General features: G+C 47.0%; 1 protein-coding gene across 2 annotated transcripts; it reads right to left on the bottom strand.

Moving 5' to 3' along the window:
* Positions 1–251: 251 nt before the first annotated feature.
* Positions 252–18113, bottom strand: LOC132384467 (HIG1 domain family member 1C-like). 2 transcript variants are annotated; one of them, XM_059955617.1, is made up of 4 exons: positions 18011–18113; positions 15892–15991; positions 5197–5328; positions 252–1753 (listed from the first exon to the last, which is right to left on the bottom strand). In XM_059955617.1, the coding sequence occupies exons 2-4, from the start codon at positions 15986–15988 to the stop codon at positions 1710–1712; spliced, it is 273 nt and encodes a 90-aa protein (XP_059811600.1). In that variant the 5' UTR covers positions 15989–15991; positions 18011–18113; the 3' UTR covers positions 252–1709. The 2 variants fall into 2 exon arrangements, with proteins under 2 accessions (XP_059811600.1, XP_059811601.1); XM_059955618.1 differs by having other exon boundaries at positions 18061–18106.
* Positions 18114–21343: the final 3230 nt, after the last annotated feature.

The following is a 21343-nucleotide window of genomic DNA, read 5'->3' as shown; positions in this document are numbered from 1 at the left end:
TCTTATGATAAAGGTTTATGCTGCTGAGAAGTGCTTCTCAGTATCAAAGTCATATCTGTTACAGTTACAGGTTTGTTTTAGAACAGATCATATGATGACATTTATTTGCATTGTAACACCAGCCAGATATTGAGAGGTAAGTTAACTAAAAATGGGTGCAAACTGGTGTTGTGGGGGGGGGGGGGGGAGAAATCATAGAACATAGAAACATAGACTATTACAGTACAGAACAGACCCTTCGCCCAACAATGTTGTGCCAATCTTTTAACCTACTTTAAAGTCAATCTAACCCTTCCTTTCTACATAGCCCTCCATTTTTATATCACCCATGTGCCTATTTAAGAGTTTCTAAAATGTCCCTAGTGCATCTGTCTCTACCACCATGGCTGCCAGGGTGTTACATACACCCACCACTCTGTGTGTAAAGAACGTACCTCTGACATTCCCCCCATACTTTCCTCCATTCACCTTAAGATGATGCCCCCTTGTATTAGCCACTTCCATCCTGGGAAAATGTCTCTGGCCTCTTATCATCTTGTACACCTCTACCAAGTCACCTCTCTTCCTCCTTCACTCCAGAGAGAAGAGCCCGAGCTCACTCAACCTGTCCTCATAAGACATGCTCTTCAATCCTGGCAGCATCCTGGTAAATCTCCTCTGCACCTTCTCTAAAGCTTCCACAATGAGGTAACCAGAACTGAACAGAATATTCCAAGTGTAGCCTAACCAGGGTTCTATAGAGCTGCAATATTACCTTTCGGCTTTTGTACGGAGTCCCCAGCCAACATGTCATATGTCTTTTTAACAACCCTATCAACTTGTGCAGCAACAATAAGGGATCTATGGACGTGGTCCCCTAGGATCCCTCTGTTCCTCCATACTGCTAAGAATTCTGCCTTCAATCCTGTATTCTGCCTTTAAATTTGGCTTTCCAAAGTGAATAACTTCACATTTTTCTGGGCTGAACTCCATCTGCAACTTTTCAGCCCAGCTCTGCATCCTGTCAATGTCCCGTTGTAACCTATGACAATCTACACTATCCACAACTCCACCAAGTTTCATGTCAACTGCAAACTTATTAACCCACCCTTTCCTCACCCAAGTCAGTTATAAAAATCAGTGCATTGTAGGTAGGTGGGAGGGGACTGGTCAGACATCAGATTGGGGACTTGAGACTTCAGTAATTGCTGTCAGAATTAATGGAGGAGGGAGAGACTGGGGTGGAAGAGGAGGACTCCTGCACTACATACCCTACATTCAGGTAAGAAATCTTTCAGAGAGGAAGTAGATACTCTGACCAGGCAGGAAGAAATATTTAGGAGAAGGGGAATCAAACTGAGGGGTGGCAGTGCAATGAAGGATATTGTGTGTGGTAGTGATCAGTTCTGGAGTGGGGACAAGAGCAGTTTCTCCGTACAGTAATCTTAGACAGCACAGGGGTGATTGAGCACTGCTAAATGGCGGGCTTCACTACAGAGTCACTAACCCCTGAGTTGCTACATGGTCCTGGTAATAATGGTTGAACAGTTGGGCGTGCTCACATGTACCACAGGAAGAAAACTTTACTGAAAGCTTCATCTCAATGAAAACACTGTCCGCCTGTCCTCAACATGAAGTATATGCTGCACTTCCAAAGTCCACCGCAGATCCGTTACTTTAGTCGAAGCCTGACTCCAGTCCTTCATTCTGGCCAAGGGTTACTACCCTTGTCATGGCTTCCTGAGGTAATCATTATACATGGAGTACAGAACACCTAGAAAAGAAGGAAGCTTACGTTATTGTTTCTGGAATTTTAACATTGGAGTTTGTATTGACTGTAACATTGAACAAAATTCCTAACTTGGGCCCCATTCTGTTCATCCGGCTGAGGAATGATCATCAACGGCAACAAACCTTTTATATGGAAAGTCGAGATCAAACATGATTGTGGCATATCCACATTCATCTGAAAATCCGTTCAGATATAGGAAACATCAGATGAACAGTACAGGGACTGGTCCCTTGGCCCACCATGTCTGTGCTGAGCATGATACCAATTTAAACCAACCCCATCTGCCTCCTGTTCATGTGTCTGTCTAAATACCTCTTAATCATTGCTATTGTATCTGCTTCCTCCACAACTCCTTCCAGTATGTTCCAGCCACCTACCCCTCTTTATCTAAAAAAAGCCTGCCCCACACATCTCCTTTAAACTTACCCCCTCCCCCCACACCTTAAATCTGTGCCGTCTAGTATTTGAAATTTCCACCCTTGGAAAAAGGACTGCTATCTACCCGTCTATGCCTCTAACATTGGGTCTTCCCTCAGATGCTTCAGAGAAAACAATCTAAGTTTATCCAACCTTTCCTTGTAGATCATACTCTCTAATCCAGACAATATCCTGGTAAACCCCTTCTATACCTTCTCCAAAGCTTCCACATCCTTCCTGTAATGAGGCAAGCAGAACTGCACACCATACTCCCAAGTGCAGCCCAACCAACGTTTTATATAGCTGCAACATGACTTCCGAACTTTTATACTCAAATCTCCAACTGATGAAGGTTCTTCACCACCTGATCCATTTTTAGGGAGCTATGGACTTGCATTCCAAGATCCCTCTGAACATCAATGCTCCTAGGGGTCCTGCCATTTTATGTCAATTTTTCCCTTCTATTTGACCTCACACTTGCTTGGATTAAGCTCTGTCTGCCATTTCGCTGCCCACATTTCCAACCGGTCTATATCCTACTGAATCCTTTGACAACCTACCTCAGTGCCTACAACTCCACTAATTTTTGTATTGACTGCAATTATCCCAGCTATTAGGTGAAACCTAATGGAACTGATTAACTTAAAAACAAAGAGTGGGAGCAGGACCAGTAGCCCCCTTTAGCCAGCTCCAGCATTCATCCAGATCTTAGCTGATCTACCTCAGCACCATCTTCCATCCTATATCCATATCCCTTGATCCACTTAATATCCAGAAACCTATCAATCTCGGTTTAAAATTAACTCAATGATTCAGCATCCAAAGAACAGAACCGCTAAGATTCCTGAAAGTCAGCATCTTTAAATTCCTGGGCATTAACATTTTGGATGACCTGTCCTGGAACATTCCAGTACATGGATCCAATTATAAGGAGGGTACACAGGTCCTCAGAAGAAACATCCTCCATAATCCATCTTGTCTAAATCAGAATCCATCTCTGAATCATTTGCCTAAACTTCACCTATCAGGTCATTTAATATACCTGGTGTTCCCAGTGTGGCCTCCTCTACATCAGTGAGACTCAACACAGATTGGGGAACTGCTTCATTGAGCACGTTTGATCAGTCCACCGCAAAATACAAGATCTCCTCATCCCACATACCCTTTCCATTCAAACATGTCTGTCTGTGACCTCTTCTACCACCGTGATGAGGACACACTCAGGTTGGAGGAGCAACAACTCATATTCTGTCAGGGTAGCCTCCAACCTGATGGCATAAACATCAATTTCTCAAATTTCTGGTAATTACTTCCACCTCTTACTTCACTCTTTTTCCATTCTCCATTCAAGTTACCCTCTCACCCCTTCTCCTCACCTGCCTATCACCTCCCTTTGGTTGCGCTCCTTTATTCTATGGGTTGTAATTATATAAATTACCAACAACAAAAGTAACCAAACTGACTCCTGTGGCCCACTAGTAGACACAGGCTTCCAGTCTATGAAACAATCCTCAACCAACATCCTTTGCTTCCTACCACTGAGCCAATTATGAATCTTCAAATGATGGTAGACGCTGTCCATCAGAATCCTCTCCAGGAATTTACCCACCACTAATGTCAAACTCACTGGTCTGTGGTCTCCTGCTGTTTTTGCTACCCTTTTTAAACAATGGTACCACATTAGCCACTCACTAGTCCTCTAGAACCTCACCTATGACCAAAGATGAAGCAAAAATCTCTGCAAGGGCCTCCAAATTTCTTCTCTAGCTTCCTACAAGGTTGGAGAATGCACCGGGTCAGACCCTGGGATTTTTTCCACCTTAATGCACTTTAGGGCCTCCAATGCCTCTACCCTGCTAACTTGTATGTGGTCCAAGACATTACCACTCACTTCCTCCATTTTATTAACTTGCATCATTTTCTCCACAGTAAAAACTGAAGAGAAATACTCATTAAAAATCTCCCCCATTTCCTTTGGGTTCACACATAGATAGCCATGCTGATCTTTAAAAAGTGCTATTCTTTCTATGGACATCCTTTCACCCTTAATATACCAAAAGAGTCTTTTTGGTATTTTTCCTCACCTTTCCTGCCAGATCCTTCTCATATCCTCTTCTTTGCCCTCCTAACGTTTCTCTTAAGTGCACACTCTGACACTCCAGCCATCAAGAGATTCACTAGTTTCCAAATGCTTATGAGCAGTATATGCCTCCAACTTTTCCTTAATATCTCAGGCTCAATATTTCTCATCAACCAGGGTTCTGAAACATGCCAGCCTTGCTCTTCACCTTAACAGGAACATGCATGCCCTGAACGCTTGACATCATACTTCTAAAGACCTCCCATTTGGCAGCCACGCCTTTCCCCACAAACAATCTTGCCCAGTCAACCACTGCAAAATTCCACCTAATAACTCCAAAATTTTAAGGTTCCAGTTCAGGACTTTAGCTGGTAAACTGGTTGTATCCTCCTCCATAACTATTTTGAAACCAAAAGAACTATGGGCGCTGGACCCAAAATACTCACCAATTGACACTTCTGCCACTTGCCCTATCTCATTCTCTGGGAGAATGCCCAATGTTGCACTCTGTCTGGTAGTTCCCTAAATATATTGACCAAGAAAGCTTTTTTGGATCCATTTCACTATTTCCATTCTGATAGATGGAGAGGGCAAAGGCCTGAAGAAAAAATAATCTGATAGGAGAGAAGAATGGACTATGGGAGAAAGGAAAAGAGGAGGGACACCAGAGGGAGGTGATACGCCTTTACCTTCTCCACCAATCACCTCCTAGCTTCTCACTTCATTCCCCCTCTCCCATCCACTTACCCCTTATTTGACTTCACCTTTCACTTTCTAGCTTGTACTCCTTCCCCTCCCCCCCACATTCTGGCTTCTTCCCCCTTCCATACCAATGCTGATGAAGGGTCTTGGCCCAAAACATTGATACTTTATTCCTTCATATAGATGCTGCCTGACCTGCTGAATTAAGTGAATGTTCATCTCTTACCCAGTGTCATTGCTCCAACTACGAAGCCTTGAGCAGCCACTCTCATGTGGATTAGATGCAGTGACATCTTCTGTTCTGTTTTGCGCAGTCTGTGTAAACCCAATACCACAACAGCAAGACATCCGGCAATGCCTGGCTCAAAGAAAACCACAGAAAATCTAAACACTTGTACAGATGCAATAGAGCAGTATGCTTTTCCCATCCCACAGTGCACAGGTCTTGAGAGCCATCTGGCACCAGTACTACATCTGGCAAGAGACAGGTACAATATCAAAATATTCCCTAGCTTCTGTACAAAATGACACTCTAAACTTCATGGCTGCAGGCCAGCTCCCTCAATGCCCAGGTAACATGACAGCAAAGTGACTCACCAAGTTCCAGCTGAAGCTTGTGTTTTCGGCTGAATAATTTGTGTGCAGGAGCAAGAATGTTTATTTGCAGCCCTTTCACTACTCTCCTGTTAGTTACACCCTCAACTCAATGCCAGCAGATTCTGAACCAAGCTCCAAACCCCAATCCTAAACCTCACAACCTGAAATCTGCCACCTACCCCATTACTAAGCCCCAAAATGGTCCTCCCTCTCAAATGCTGGTACAGCCCAAAAAGCAAGTGTGAAAGATAAGGTGCAGATGCTTGTGTGTATTTTCAGCCAATGTGTCAAGGAGAAGCCTTGTCAAAGGTTCTTAAAGCCATAGCTACTTAGAATAAACCAAATTATATTCCTATTCAGATCTGGCTTTGTGCCCTGAACACAGAAAAGGCAATAGGGGTTCCAACAACAATTCAGCTGTAGAGTTAAGAACTTGCACACCGAATCTAGTTTCTCCCCATCCAAGCTTCTTCCAGTAGACTTATCCACCCAGTAAATATGTACCTAAAAAGAAAATTTAACATCACATCTCCTCCCAGGGAAGTACTTTTTATATTTATTTATTTTTCAGGATTTGGGAACCACTGGGGTCCTTCTGGTGAAAGTACTCCCATGGTGCTATTGGGGAGGGAGTTACAAGACTTCGATCCAGTGAGGATGAAGGATAAACGACATGTTTTCATGTCAGTTTGGTGAGTGAATTGGAGGAAAACCGGAAGGTAGTGGTACTCCCCTGTGTCTGGATGGTAGAAGTGGTCAACTCGGGAGGTGTTGGCGGAGTAGTCTGGGTTTTGTAGATGGGGCACACGGCAGTCACCGTGTGCCAGTAGTGGAAGGAGGGAGGATTTGTGGGGGGGGGGGGGGTGCTGACCGAGTGGCTGCTTTGTCCTGGATGGTGTTGAGCTTCCAGAGTGATTTTCTCTTGTTTGTCCAGGATGGTGTGTTGACTCCCTGATACTGGGGTTCAGGATGTCTTGGAGCAGCTGCAGAACATTCTCAAAGCCAGAAGTCGTTGTACATTTATTTATTTGACAATCTAGCATGGACTCGGCCCTCCTGACCCTTTGAGTCACACCACCCCAGCAACCCGACAAACCCGATTAACCCGAACCTAATCACGGGACAATTTACAACAACCAATTTACCAACCCAGTGTGTCTTTGGACTGTGGAAGATTAGTGGTGAGGGATAAATGGACAACGGGATCACAGGTCCGTGCAGAAAGCAGGAGGAAGGTAAAAATGTGTTTGGTGCCAAGATGTCAGAGGCTGTGGAGAATGATGTACTAGATGTGGAGGCTTACGGGGTGGTAGGTAAGGACAAGAGAAACTCTATACCTGTGATGGCAGCAGGAAGATGGGTGAGCCCAGATGTCTGAGAAATGCAAGAGATGCAGGTGAGGGTAGCATCAATGGTAGAGGAAGGGAGACTGTGTATGAAGCAGCACAAATGTAGTCATCAATGTAACACAGGAAGAGTTGGGGAGCATTACCAGGAAATGCTTCGAACATGGACTGTTCCACATAGCTGATGAACAGGCAGGCACAGCTGATGACCATGTGGTTGCCCTGGCTACACCTTCAGCAATAAAGAAAATCTCTGGGCACACTCCTGAACTCTTGTTTAGCACTGAGTACCAGTTAAAACTAAGTTACTTGTAGGTAGGCACATGGATGAAAGAAAAATGGAGGGCTATGTCGCAGGGAAGAGTTAAATTCACCTTGCAGTAGGTTAAAAGGTCAGCACAACATCACAGGGCCGAAGGATCTGGACTGTTCCATGTTCCAAGATAATGGACTGCAGGCCTTTCACATCACTGATCAGCAAAGGATTGCACAGGTTGATAGGGAGAGGTGGTGGGACAGAGTTCATGCTCTTTCCCTCCCACTTCCTAAATGAGAAATATCATACAGCGACAAAACTATCCCTATCAGTACTGTACCCCAGTGTTACACAGTGACAGACCCGTCCCCACCGGTACCGCACCCCGGTGTTACACAGCGACAGACCCGTCCCCACCGGTACCGCACCCCGGTGTTACACAGCGACAGACCCGTCCCCACCGGTACCGCACCCCGGTGTTACACAGCGACAGACCCGTCCCCACCGGTACCGTACCCCAGTGTTATACAGTGACAGACCCGTCCCCACTGGTACCGTACCCCTGTGTTACACAGTGACAGACCTGTCCCCACCGGTACCGCACCCCGGTGTTACAAAGCGACAGACACGTCCCCACCGGTACCGCACCCCGGTGTTACACAGCGACAGACCCGTCCCCACCGGTACCGTACCCCGGTGTTACACAGTGACAGACCCGTCCCCACCAGTACCGTACCGTATCCCGGTGTTACACAGTGACAGACCCGTCCACACCGGTACTGTACCCCGGCGTTATACAGTGACAGACCCATCCACACCGGTTCCGTACCCCTGTGTTACACAGTGACAGACCCATCCCCACCAGTTCCGTACCCCTGTGTTACACAGTGACAGACCCGTCCCCACCGGTACCGCACCCCGGTGTTACACAGCGACAGACCCGTCCCCACCGGTACCGTACCCCAGTGTTATACAGTGACAGACCCGTCCCCACTGGTACCGTACCCCTGTGTTACACAGTGACAGACCTGTCCCCACCGGTACTGCACCCCGGTGTTACACAGCGACAGACCCGTCCCCACCGGTACCGCACCCCAGTGTTATACAGTGACAGACCCGTCCCCACCGGTACCGTACTCCAGTGTTACACAGCGACAGACCCGTCCCCACCGGTACCGCACCACGGTGTTACACAGCGACAGACCCGTCCCCACCGGTACCGCACCCCGGTGTTACACAGCGACAGACCCGTCCCCACCGGTACCATACACCTGTGTTACACAGTGACAGACCCGTCCCCACCAGTACCGTACCGTATCCCGGTGTTACACAGTGACAGACCCGTCCCCACCAGATACTGTACCCCTGTGTTACACAGTGACAGACCCGTCCCCACCGGTACCGTACCCCGGCGTTATACAGTGACAGACCTGTCCCCACCGCTACCGCACCCCTGTGTTACATAGTGACAGACCCGTCCCCACTGGTACTGTACCCCGGTGTTACACAGCAACAGACTCCTCCACACTGGTACCGTACCCCGGCGTTATACAGTGACAGACCTGTCCCCACCGCTACCGCACCCCGGTGTTACACAGTGACAGACCTGTCCCCACCGGTACCGTACCGTATCCCGGTGTTACACAGTGACAGACCCATCCACACCGGTACTGTACCCCGGCGTTATACAGTGACAGACCCATCCCCACCGGTACCGTACCCCGGTGTTACACAGCGACAGACCCGTCCCCACCGGTACCGTACACCTGTGTTACACAGTGACAGACCCGTCCTCACCGGTACCGTACCCCAGTGTTATACACTGACAGACCCGTCCCCACTGGTACCGCACCCCGGTGTTACACAGTGACAGACCCGTCCCCACCGGTACCGCACCCCGGTGTTACACAGCGACAGACCCGTCCCCACCGGTACCGTACCCCTGGTGTTACACAGTGACAGACCCATCCCCACCGGTACTGCACCCCGGAGTTACACAGCGACAGACCCGTCCCCACCGGTACCGTACACCTGTGTTACACAGTGACAGACCCGTCCCCACCAGTACCGTACCGTATCCCGGTGTTACACAGTGACAGACCCGTCCCCACCAGTACTGTACCCCTGTGTTACACAGTGACAGACCCGTCCCCACCGGTACCGTACCCCGGTGTTACACAGTGACAGACCCGTCCCCACCGGTACCGTACCCCAGTGTTACACAGCAACAGACTCCTCTACACTGGTACCGTACCCCGGCATTATACAGTAACAGACCAGTCCCCACCGGTACTGCACCCCGGTGTTATACAGCGACAGACCCGTCCCCACCGGTACCGTACCCCTGGTGTTACACAGTGACAGACCCGTCCCCACCGGTACCGCACCCCGGAGTTACACAGCGACAGACCCGTCCCCACCGGTACCGTACACCTGTGTTACACAGTGACAGACCCGTCCCCACCAGTACCGTACCGTATCCCGGTGTTACACAGTGACAGACCCGTCCCCACCAGTACTGTACCCCTGTGTTACACAGTGACAGACCCGTCCCCACCGGTACCGTACCCCGGTGTTACACAGTGACAGACCCGTCCCCACCGGTACCGTACCCCAGTGTTATACAGTGACAGACTCCTCCAAACCGGTACCGTACCCCTGTGCTACATAGTGACAGACCCGTCCCCACCGGTACTGTACCCCGGTGTTACTCAGCAACAGACTCCTCCACACTGGTACCGTACCCCGGCATTATACAGTAACAGACCAGTCCCCACCGGTACCGCACCCCGGTGTTATACAGTGACAGACCCGTCCCCACCGGTACCGTACCCCTGGTGTTACACAGTGACAGACCCGTCCCCACCGGTACCGCACCCCGGAGTTACACAGCGACAGACCCGTCCCCACCGGTACCGTACACCTGTGTTACACAGTGACAGACCCGTCCCCACCAGTACCGTACCGTATCCCGGTGTTACACAGTGACAGACCCGTCCCCACCGGTACTGTACCCCTGTGTTACACAGTGACAGACCCGTCCCCACCGGTACCGTACCGTACCCCGGTGTTATACAGTGACAGACCCGTCCCCATTAGTACTGTACCCCGGTGTTACACAGCAACAGACTCCTCCACACTGGTACCGTACCCCGGCATTATACAGTAACAGACCAGTCCCCACCGGTACCGCACCCCGGTGTTATACAGTGACAGACCCGTCCCCACCGGTACCGTACCTTGGTGTTACACAGTGACAGACCCGTCCCCACCGGTACCGTACCGTACCCCGGTGTTATACAGTGACAGACCCGTCCCCATTAGTACCGTACCCCGGTGTTATACAGTGACAGACCCGTCCCCACTGGTACCGTACCCCTGTGTTACACAGTGACAGACCCGTCCCCACCGGTACCGTACCCCGGTGTTACACAGTGACAGACACGTCCCCACCGGTACCGCACCCCAGTGTTATACAGTGACAGACCCGTCCCCACCGGTACCGTACCCCGGTGTTACACAGCAACAGACTCCTCCACACTGGTACCGTACCCTGGTGTTACACAGTGACAGACCCGTCCCCACCGGTACCGTACCCTGGTGTTACACAGTGACAGACCCGTCCACACTGGTACCGTACCCCGGCATTATACAGTGACAGACCCGTCCCCACCAGTACTGTACCCCGGTGTTATACAGTGACAGACCCGTCCCTACCGGTACCGTACCCCGGTGTTACACAGTGACAGACCCGTCCCCACTGGTACAGTACCCCGGTGTTACACAGTGACAGACCCGTCCCCACCGGTACCGTACCCCGGTGTTACACAGTGACAGACCCGTCCCCACCGGTACCGTACCCCGGTGTTACACAGTGACAGACACGTCCCCACCGGTACCGTACCCCGGTGTTACACAGTGACAGACACGTCCCCACCGGTACCGCACCCCAGTGTTATACAGTGACAGACCCGTCCCCACCGGTACCGTACCCCGGTGTTACACAGCAACAGACTCCTCCACACTGGTACCATACCCTGGTGTTACACAGTGACAGACCCGTCCCCACCGGTACCGTACCCTGGTGTTACACAGTGACAGACCCGTCCACACTGGTACCGTACCCCGGCATTATACAGTGACAGACCCGTCCCCACCAGTACCGTACCCCGGTGTTATACAGTGACAGACCCGTCCCCACCGGTACCGTACCCCGGTGTTACACAGTGATTTACCCATCCCCACTACTACAGCACATGTGAATCTGAAGCTGGATTTTGGCCTGTATCTGGACAAGCTCAGAAGATCACACACAGAGCAGGCTGACTGAGTTCTAAGACACACACATGGTCCATACAGTTCCAGACTCCTGTGTGGTCTACCTATGTGAATGTCATTAAGGCACACACAGGTTTTGCACAGCCTCTGTATTTAAAACAATACCTATTGAGCCACACACCAGTGGCAATCAAAATTCATAGTCTACACAGGACATGAAAATTTTTTATGAACAAAATCTGTGAATGCTTGAAATCAGAAGTAAAAATAGAAAACACTAAACATTCAGTAGGTCAGGAAAGACAAACAGTTAACCCCTGCAACTTACACATGCCCATCAATTCTCCTTTGATATTTTTTTTTCCGCTCTTTACCTACACTGGCTCTCCACTTGCCCTTGAACCACCTAGGACAACAGCAACGCAGTACATATGCTAATGTTTATTGATACCAGCTCAACGTTCAACACAATAATCCCCTCAGTACTGATCGATAAGCTTCCCAACCTGTATCTTTGTACCTCCCTCTGTAACTGGATCCACAACTATCTCATCACTGACTGGGAGACCACAGTCACTGCAGATTGGAAATAACATCCCCTCCTCGCTGACAATCAACACCAGCACACATCAGTGCTTAGCTCACTGCTCTACTCTCTCTACACCCATGACTGTGTGGCCAGGCACAGCTCAAACACCATCACTGATGACACAATGATTGTTGGCAGAATCTCAGATGGTGATGCATACAGGAGGTGAGATAGATCAGCTGGTTGAGTGGTTCACAACTGCCTTGCACTCAGTGTCAGTCAGACGAAGAAACTGATTGTGAACTTCAGTAAGTCATGGGAACACACGCCAGTCCTCATTGAGTCCCTGTGCACCTCAGATTTTTGAATTCTCTCCCCATTTAGAAAATTGTCTACATTTTTATTCCTTCTGCAAAAGTGCATGACCATACACTTCCCGACACTGTATTCCATCTGCCACTTCTTTGCCCATTCTCCTAATCTGTCTAAGTCCTTCTGCAGACTCCCTGCTTCCTCAACACTATCTGTCCCTCCACCCATCTTCATATCATCTGCAAACTTGGCCACAAAGCATTCAATTACAACACGTACAACATGCTGGAGGAACTCAGCAGGTCAGGCAGCATCCGTGGAAGTAGATGCGGCGAAGCCGGAGGAACTGGGAATAGGGAATAGAATTTTTGCATTTGGCAGGGTGGGAAGAGGTATAGTCGAGGTAGTTATGAGAGTCAATGGGTTTATAGAAGATGTCAGTGGACAGTCTGTCTCCAGAGATTCTCCGCCGCATCTGCTCCCAAGATGAGACTTTCCATTCCAGGACATCTCAAATGTCCTCTTTCTTTAAAGATCGTGGTTTCCCTTCTGCCGTCATCAATGATGCCTTCACCCGCATCTCCTCCATTTCCCGCACGTCAGCCCTCACCCCATTCTCCCGTCACCACAACAGGGACCGAGTTCCCCTTGTCCTCACCTACCACCCCACCAGCCTCCAGATCAAGCATATTATCCTCTGCAACTTCTGCCACCTTCAACAGGATCCCACCAATAAGCACATCTTTCCCTCTCTACCCCTCTCTGCTTTCCGTAGGGATCGTTCCCTCCGCGACTGCCTGGTCCACACGTCCCTCCCCACAAATCTCCCACCTGGCACCTATCCCTGCAAGCATAAGTGCTACACCTCCTCTCTTACCACCATTCAGGGCTCCAAACAGTCCTTCCAGGTGAGGCAACACTTCACTTGTGAGTCTGTTGGAGTCATCTATTGCATCTGGTGCTCCCATTGCGGCCTCCACTACATCGGCGAGACCCGACGCAGATTGGGGGACCGCCTCATCAGGCACCTCCGCTCCATCCACCACAACAGACAGGATCTCCCGGTTGCCACCCACTTCAACTCTGCTTCACAATCCCATTCGGATGTGTCCACACACGGCCTCCGCTACTGCCATGATGAGGCCAAACTCTGGTTGGAGGAGCAACACCTCATATACCATCTGGGTAGCCTCCAGCCCCTTGGCATGAACATCGAATTCTCAAACTTCCGGTAATTCCCTCCCTCCCCCTTCCCCCATTCCAGTTTCACTCTGCCTCCTCCTCCAGCTGCTTATCACCTCTCTCATGATTCTGCCTTCTTCCACTACACATAGTGCTTTCCTCTTACATTCCTTCTTCACCTTTCCTGCCTATCCCCTCCCTGCTTCCCCTTGATCTTTCCTCTTACTGGTTTTTCACCTGGCACTTACCAGCCTTCTCCTTCCCACCCTCCCCCCACTTTGCTTATAGGGCCCCAGCCCTGAAGATCTTGGCCCGTAAAGTTGACTGCTCGTTTCCACGGATGTTACCCGACTTGCTGAGTTCTTCCAACATGTTGTATGTGTTGCTTTGACCACCGCATCTGCAGTGTACTTTGTGTTTACAAATACTTGTATATCCAGTTCCTTAGAAAACCTTCTAACAACTTTCCTACAACTAACTTCAGACTCACCAGCCTTTGATTTCCTGGTTTCTGTTTGGAGCCTTTTTTTTGTAAACAGTGGAACCACATCGGCTGTCGTCCAATGCTCAGGTAGTTCCCCTGTCGCTAAGGATTATTTAAATATCTCCACTGGACCAAGGCAATTTCTACACTTGCTTCCTGTAGGATCCAAGTGAATACCGTAACCTTCTCTGAGGATTTATCCACCCCAATTTGACTCAGGGTAGCAAATACCTCCTCCTCTGTAATTTGTACAATGGTCCGATATCTACTCTCACTTCTCTTTTACCTGAAAAAAACTTTTGCTGTCCTCTTTTTGGACATGTTGTCTTCTTACTATCATCAAGGAAGAGATACAGAAACCACTTCCCCTCTTGCCATGAGATTTCTGAACAGACAACAAACTCATAAACACTACCTCACTATCTTTTGCTCTCATTTTGCACTACAGTACTTATTTAATATTTTATATACAGTCAATGGCCACTTGATTAGATATCTCCTGTAACTAATAAAGTGGCCGCTGAGTATACAGTATGCTTGTGGTCTTCTGCTGCTGTAGCCTATCTACTTCAAGGTTCAACATGTTGTGCATTCAGAGATACTCTTTTGTACACAGCTGTTGTAATGTACGATTATTTAAGTTACTGTTGCCTTCCTGTCAGCTTGAACCATTCTGATCAATCTCCTCTGATCTTTCTCATTTACAAGGTGTTTTCACCCACAGAACTGCCAGTCACTGGATGTGTTTTTATTGTTTTTCACACCGTTCTCTGTAAACTCTAAAGATTATTCTGCATGAAAATCGTAGGAGATCAGTAGTTCCTGAGAGACTCAAACCACCTCATCTGGCACCAAAAATCATTCCGCGGTCACTTCAGTCATAATTCTTCACCATTCTGATGCTTGGTCTGAACAACAACTGAACCTCTGGAGTTATAGTCTAGTGCAGGGGTTCCCAACCTGGGGTCCACAGGTCCCTCAATTAATGGTTGGGGTCCATGGCAAAAAAAAGGTTGAAAACCCTTGCACTAGACTATGTCTGCATGCTTTTATGCATTGAGTTGCTGCTCATGATGGACTGATTAGATATTTGGATTAACGAGGAGGTGTGTGGGTGTACTTCATAAAGTGGACAGTGAGTATAGATTTTGTATTACAATTTAATGGTATATTTTATAAGATCATAAGACCATGAGATATAGGAGCAGAGTTAGGCCATTTGGCCCATCGAGGCTGCTCTGTCATTTCATCATGGCTGATCCAATTTTCCTCTCAGCCCCAATCTCCTGCCTTCCCGCCATATCACTTCATGCCCTGACCAATCAAAAATCTATCAACCTCTGCCTTAAATATATATACAGACTGCACCTCCACAGCTGACTGTGGCAACAAATTCCACAGATTCAACACTCTCTGACCGAAGAAATTTCTCCTCATCTCAGTTCTAAAAGGACGCCCCTCTATTCTGAGGCTGTGCCCTCTGATCTTAGATGCTCCCACCACAGGAAACATCCTCTCCATATCCACTCACTCTATTAAGGCCTTTCACCATTCAATAAGTTTCAATTAGGTCACCCCTCATTCTTCTGAGGGCAATTTATGTATTGCACTGCACAGCCACCACAAAACAAATTGACAATAAAACTGATTCTAATACTAAGGAGTAGTTTACAACAGTCAATTAACTTCCCAGCACACGTTTTGGGATGTGAGAGGAAACCAGGGCACTCAGGGGAAGATTGTGAAGACTCCACACAGACAGTGCAGGAGGTCAGGGTTGAACCCAATGCACTGGAGCTGTGAGACAGTAGCTCTACATGTTCAAAGTTAATTCTGCTTCTCCTTTCACAGATGCTGCTTGGCCTATTAAGAATTTTAACTTTTTTTTGTTTTTGCATTTATTAATTGATCGTTTTATGACCCAAATAGACTCATACCTATCGGAACGAATGGTGATTCCTTTGACTTTCGCAGAAGCTTAGAACTTTCATTGTCACCCTGAGATGAGGACCAAGAATTATTTGATGATGACATTATCTACCAAGAAAGAAAGTTGAGTTAATAAAATAGAGAAAATACTGAAAGAGAAAAAAATCAAGAAGCCCATGGACTATAGGAGGATAGTTAACTTTATCTGCTCAGTACAATTATGAACTCCGGGAGGAGAGAGTGAATTATTTTGGAGAAAATATGGGAGCCTACACATCTGCAGAGAGTTTGCTCAGTTGATGATCCCACAAGAATGGTTCCAGAAATGGAAGAGTTAACGTATGAGAAGCGTTGATGTCTCTGGATCTGCACTTTGGAGTTTAGAAAAATGAGGGGGAGGGATCTCATTGAAAGTGATTGAATATTGAAAGGTCTGGATAGAGTGGATGTGGAGAAGATGTTTCCTACAGTGTGTGAGTCTAGGACCAGAGGGCACAGCTGCAGAATAGAGGGACATCCATTTAGAACAAAGATGAGACAGAATTTTTTTTAGCCAGTGTATGGTCAATCTGTGGAATTCATTGGCATGTACAGCTGTGGAGGCCAAGTCATTGAGTATACTTAAAGCATAGGTTGATCGGTTCTTGATTAGTCAGGGTGTCAAAGGTTACAGGGAGAAGGCAGGAGGATGAGGTTGAGAGGGATGATAAATCGTCTGTGATGGAATGGCAGAACAGACTGGTTGAGCCGAATGGCCTAATTCTGCTCCTGTGTCTTATGGACCCAGCAACACATTGCAATTGTGTCCTGTAAAGTAATTGTTTAAATCCATATTTACTTCTCTCCTAAGTATCTTAACAATTAAGATAAAAATTGCCATTATAATATCAGTGTCTCTTTTTATTGTGACTCTTAGGTGAAGAAACAAAGCCCCTCAGTGAGGTTAAGAAGAACAATAAGTAGGAGAGAAATGCAGAAATAAACTAAATAACCAGAGCTTATTGACAGCAAGGCTGTATTTGAAATCCTTTAGACCGTGGAAGAAAGGAATACTAAGCATCAAGTTTAGTAGATGCAGCAGGTTGTTCAACTACATTACGGGCCGTGACCCTTTAGATGGCCATTTCTTGGAGCTGTAATAAAACCCATGATTAATTAATTGAGAGTGAGGATTGTCTGTTGAATAGTTTTCCCTGTGGGAAAAAGCATAGTAGAACATGATGATGTACATAATAGAATCATCTACCACATCCATCCTGTAGTGTGATGACTGGAACTGTACACAATACTCCAAGTGCAGTCTAACCTATGTTTTGTACATTTGCAACATGACAACACAATACTTATACTCAATACCTCAGCCTATGAAACATGCCATTTGCATTCTCACCATCATATCCGCCTGACGGCATTAAGTTTAAGAGTTGGCAAGCTTTCCACACAAGGAGTGATACATACATGGAACCAGCTATCAATGGAAGTGTTAGAGCCAGGTACAATTAGAAGGTGTAAAGACCTTTGGACACAGATAGGAAAAGACCAAAGGTAATGAGACAAATGCAGGAAAATGGGATTAGCGTCACGGTCGGCATGGATGATGGGGCCGAAGACCCTTCTTCCCCTTTCCTTTCCAGTGCTGATGAAGAGACCTGGTCCAAAATGTCCACTGTTTATTCCCCTCCAGAGTATTGCCTGACCTGCTGAGTTTCTCCTGCATTTTTGTGTTGCGTTGAAATGGATAGAATGTACTGAATGTGAGTAGAAGGTGCATCCCTTTACTCATGGTTCATTAATTAGTTTTTCTTTAAGTTTAATTTGGAAAGCCAATGTTGAGCCCGTAATTGTTGTTAGACCGAATGCAGCAGAGACACCATTACATACCAGTAGTACAGAAACACATATAAAAAGCATTTTCTTCGTCTTGTTATTTTAACGCAGCAATCTAAAACAAAAATGCAAGGCTGGAGAAGGGAAATATGTTAAAGGCCGGCGGGATTCCTGGCGCTGTGGGAGCGGGGAATTGATGCTGAATGACACCGGAGTTCAGGGGACGTGTCAAGGTGGTACAGGCAGGGATCTTTTATCGCAAAAAAGATGGAAAATGATATAATAATAACGGCGATCTACATCATAAGCAAACCACACGCTGTACGCTCCAACCCTTAGTGATGGCTCACTGCTGGAGATCCGCGCCTCCTTCTCCCGGGGCCTTCCGTCTCTTCTCCCCCGATCCTCGATATGAACCTGCCCACGGTCGCCCGGCCTCATCACCCCTCTCTCTTCGCTGATGCGCCTGCCTATGACTCTGTTGCTAGGAAACGATTCACGTAGCGTCATCAGCACCAGCGATCGATTGGTTGGCCGACGGTTCAGGGGAGAACTGGCCCCTCCTTCTCCCCGCCATCTGCGGGCTTCATCAAGGCGGTGCCTGTTGGCCTTCGACGCTGGCAAAGATCAAGTCCACACAGCAGCACCCGACCCCACTGAGGTTATCATATCCATGGATGTACTTGTAAGCAGATTATGAGAACAACTGGAACAGGAGTAGGATGTTGCTATATGTCCGTTTGGCCCTTCAAGCATCCTCCACCATTGAGCTCAATTTCTTGTACTCCCTATATCCTACGAGTCCCTTAATATGTAGAAATCCATTAACCTGTTTGGAACGAACTCAGTGACAGCCTCCACAGCCCACCAGTGTAAAGAATCATCACCTTCTGATGAAGACATTTCTCATCAATCCTAAATGGCCATCCCTTATTCCTAGACTGACCCTTTGTTCCGGACTCCTCAGCTAGGGGAAACATGCTCTCCTCACCCAGCCTGCAGAACCCTCCAAAATGTGTAAATTTCAAAGAGATCGCCTTGCATTCTTCTAAACTGTAGAAAATATAGAGTCAGTCTATTCAACCCCTCCTCGTACACCAAACCTACCATTGCTGGTCTGAAGAATTTGCACTGCACTCACTATAGCAAATATTATCCTTTCTTAGAAAAAGTCCAAAAGTATCCACAATACTTCAGAAACAGAAAATCTGCAAATGCTGAAAATCCAAGCAACACACACAAAACGCTGAAGGGACTAAGCAGGCCAGGCAGCATCAATGGAAAAGAGTACAGTCGATGTTTCAGGCCGGGACTCTTCAATAGGTTTGGAGAAAAAAAGATGATGAATCAGTTAGAAGGTGGGGGGTGGGGGAGGGAGAGAGAAACACAAGGTGATAGGTGAAACTGGGAGGGAGGAGGGTGAAGTAAAGAGCTGGGAAGTTGATTGGTGAAAGAGACACAGGGCTGGAGAATGGGGAATCTGAAAGGCCAAATTGACATGCTATGTATCCTTCCTGGGAACATGTCCTTGCCACCAGCTTGTATTACATGGCTTCCAGATTCGTTTTAAAGCCTCAAGATTTGGCCTATCAGATTCCCCCTTCTCCAGCCATGTATCTTTTTCACCAATTTCCCAGCTTTTCACTTCATCCTTCCCCCTCCAGGTTTCATTTATAACCTTGTGTTTCTCCCTCCCTTCCCTCCACCTAAATCTACTTTTCATCTTTTTTTCTCCAGTCCTGCTGAAGGGTCTCGGCCTGAGACGTCAACTGTACCCTTTTCTATAAATGCTGCCCAGCCTACTGAGTTCCTCCAGCATTTTGTGTGTGTCACAATACTTAAGATGTGGTTTTACTCTAGGTGAATCCTTTAAAAGCCTTTGTGATCAATCTATTCAATGGAACAGATAGCTGTTTATCTGAGTTAAAACTAGCAGATGAGCAAGTGGAAGGGTTGAGAAGGTAGAGGTTTGGTCAAGTAAGACTGAAAGGAAGAACAGGCAGGACCAGGTTAATGAATGCAGTTGGTGCTGATGGGCTAAAATGTATTTATTTCAATGCAACGTGGATTAAATGTTAAGTACATAGAAAATAGAAACAGGCCTTTCGGTGCATAATGTTAAACCAGTAATTAAACGTCTAAACTCATCCTTTCTACCAACATGCTGTCCATATTCCCAGCACATTCATGTGCTTGTCTAAGAGCTTCTTAAATGCCTCTGTGACACTTGTCTCCACTACCACACTAGGCGGCACATACCAGGTTCCCACCTCCCATTTTGTGAAAAAAATCCACCCCACACACCTTTGAACTTACACCCTCGCATCTTAAATGCATGCCCTCTAATATATGATATTTTGATGCAGGGAAAAAAAGATACCAACTATTTATCTATACCACTAACAATCGTATAAATTTCTATCAGGTGGAGACCTCCGCATACACTGCTCCAGAGAAAACAAACCAAGTGTGTCCAATCTCTCTTTACAGCACATGCCCTCAAATCCAGGCAGCATCCTGGTGAACCTCTTTGCACCCTCTCGAAAGCCCCCACATCCTTCCTGTAATGGGGCCACCAGAATTGAAAGCAATACTCCGGATGTGGCCTAACATAACTTCTGGACTCTTGAACTCAGTTCCTCGACAAATGAAGGCAAGTAATAATTTTTTTTTAACCACCCTATCAAGTTGTGCAGCTATTTTCAGGGAGCTATGGAAATGGGGCTCAATATCCTTTGGCACATGAACACTGTTAAGGGTCCTGCCATTAACAGTGTACTGTCTCTTTACATTTCACCTCCCAAAGTACAATACCTCATACTTAGCCAGATTAAACTCCTCTGCCATTTTTCCACCTATATTTGCAAATTGTCTATATCTTGCTCTATCCTTCTGCAGTCTTTACACTATCCACAACACCACAGATCTTCATTTCATTTGACAATTTACTAACCCGCCCATCCACATTTTCATCCAGGTCATTTATATATATCACATACAGCAGAAGTCCCAGTACAGATCTCTGTTGAATACCATTGGTCACAGACTTCCAGCCAGTATATCCCATCAAACACTGCTCTCTGTCTTTCATGGGTAATCCAATTCTGAATCCTAATGGCCAGGTCACTATGGATCCCATGCACCTTAACTTTCTGGATGAGCTTCCCATGAGGATCTTGTCAAATACTTCACTGAAATTCATATAGACAACTCTATACACAGCTCTACTTTCAAAGTTCAAAGTGCACTTATTATCAAAGTATGTTTGCATTATACATCCTTGAGTTTCATCTCCTAAAAGTCTGCCACAAAACAAAGCAACTCAAAATAACCCATATAAGAAACACTGTTGAACATCCAATGTGCAGAGAGGGAAAAAAAAACCATATAATGCAAACAGTAACTACAAGCAAATAATGTTCTGATATGAAGTCCAATCATCTATCACCTTTATCATCATCTCAGAAAATCTCAAACAAGCTAGTAAGGCACGACTTGCACTACACGAAGCCAAGTTGACTGTTTATAATTAGGCCAATGTTTCCCAAATTCTCATAAGTTCCATCCCTAGTAATCCTCACCAATAACGTCCCTACTATTAACATAAGACTCATAGGCCTATAGTTTCTAGGA

The sequence above is a fragment of the Hypanus sabinus genome, chromosome X1, assembly GCF_030144855.1.
Source record: "Hypanus sabinus isolate sHypSab1 chromosome X1, sHypSab1.hap1, whole genome shotgun sequence".
NCBI lineage: Eukaryota > Metazoa > Chordata > Chondrichthyes > Myliobatiformes > Dasyatidae > Hypanus > Hypanus sabinus.
Note: the sequence above shows the minus strand (reverse complement) of the source record. Positions and strands in the feature narration are given on the sequence as shown.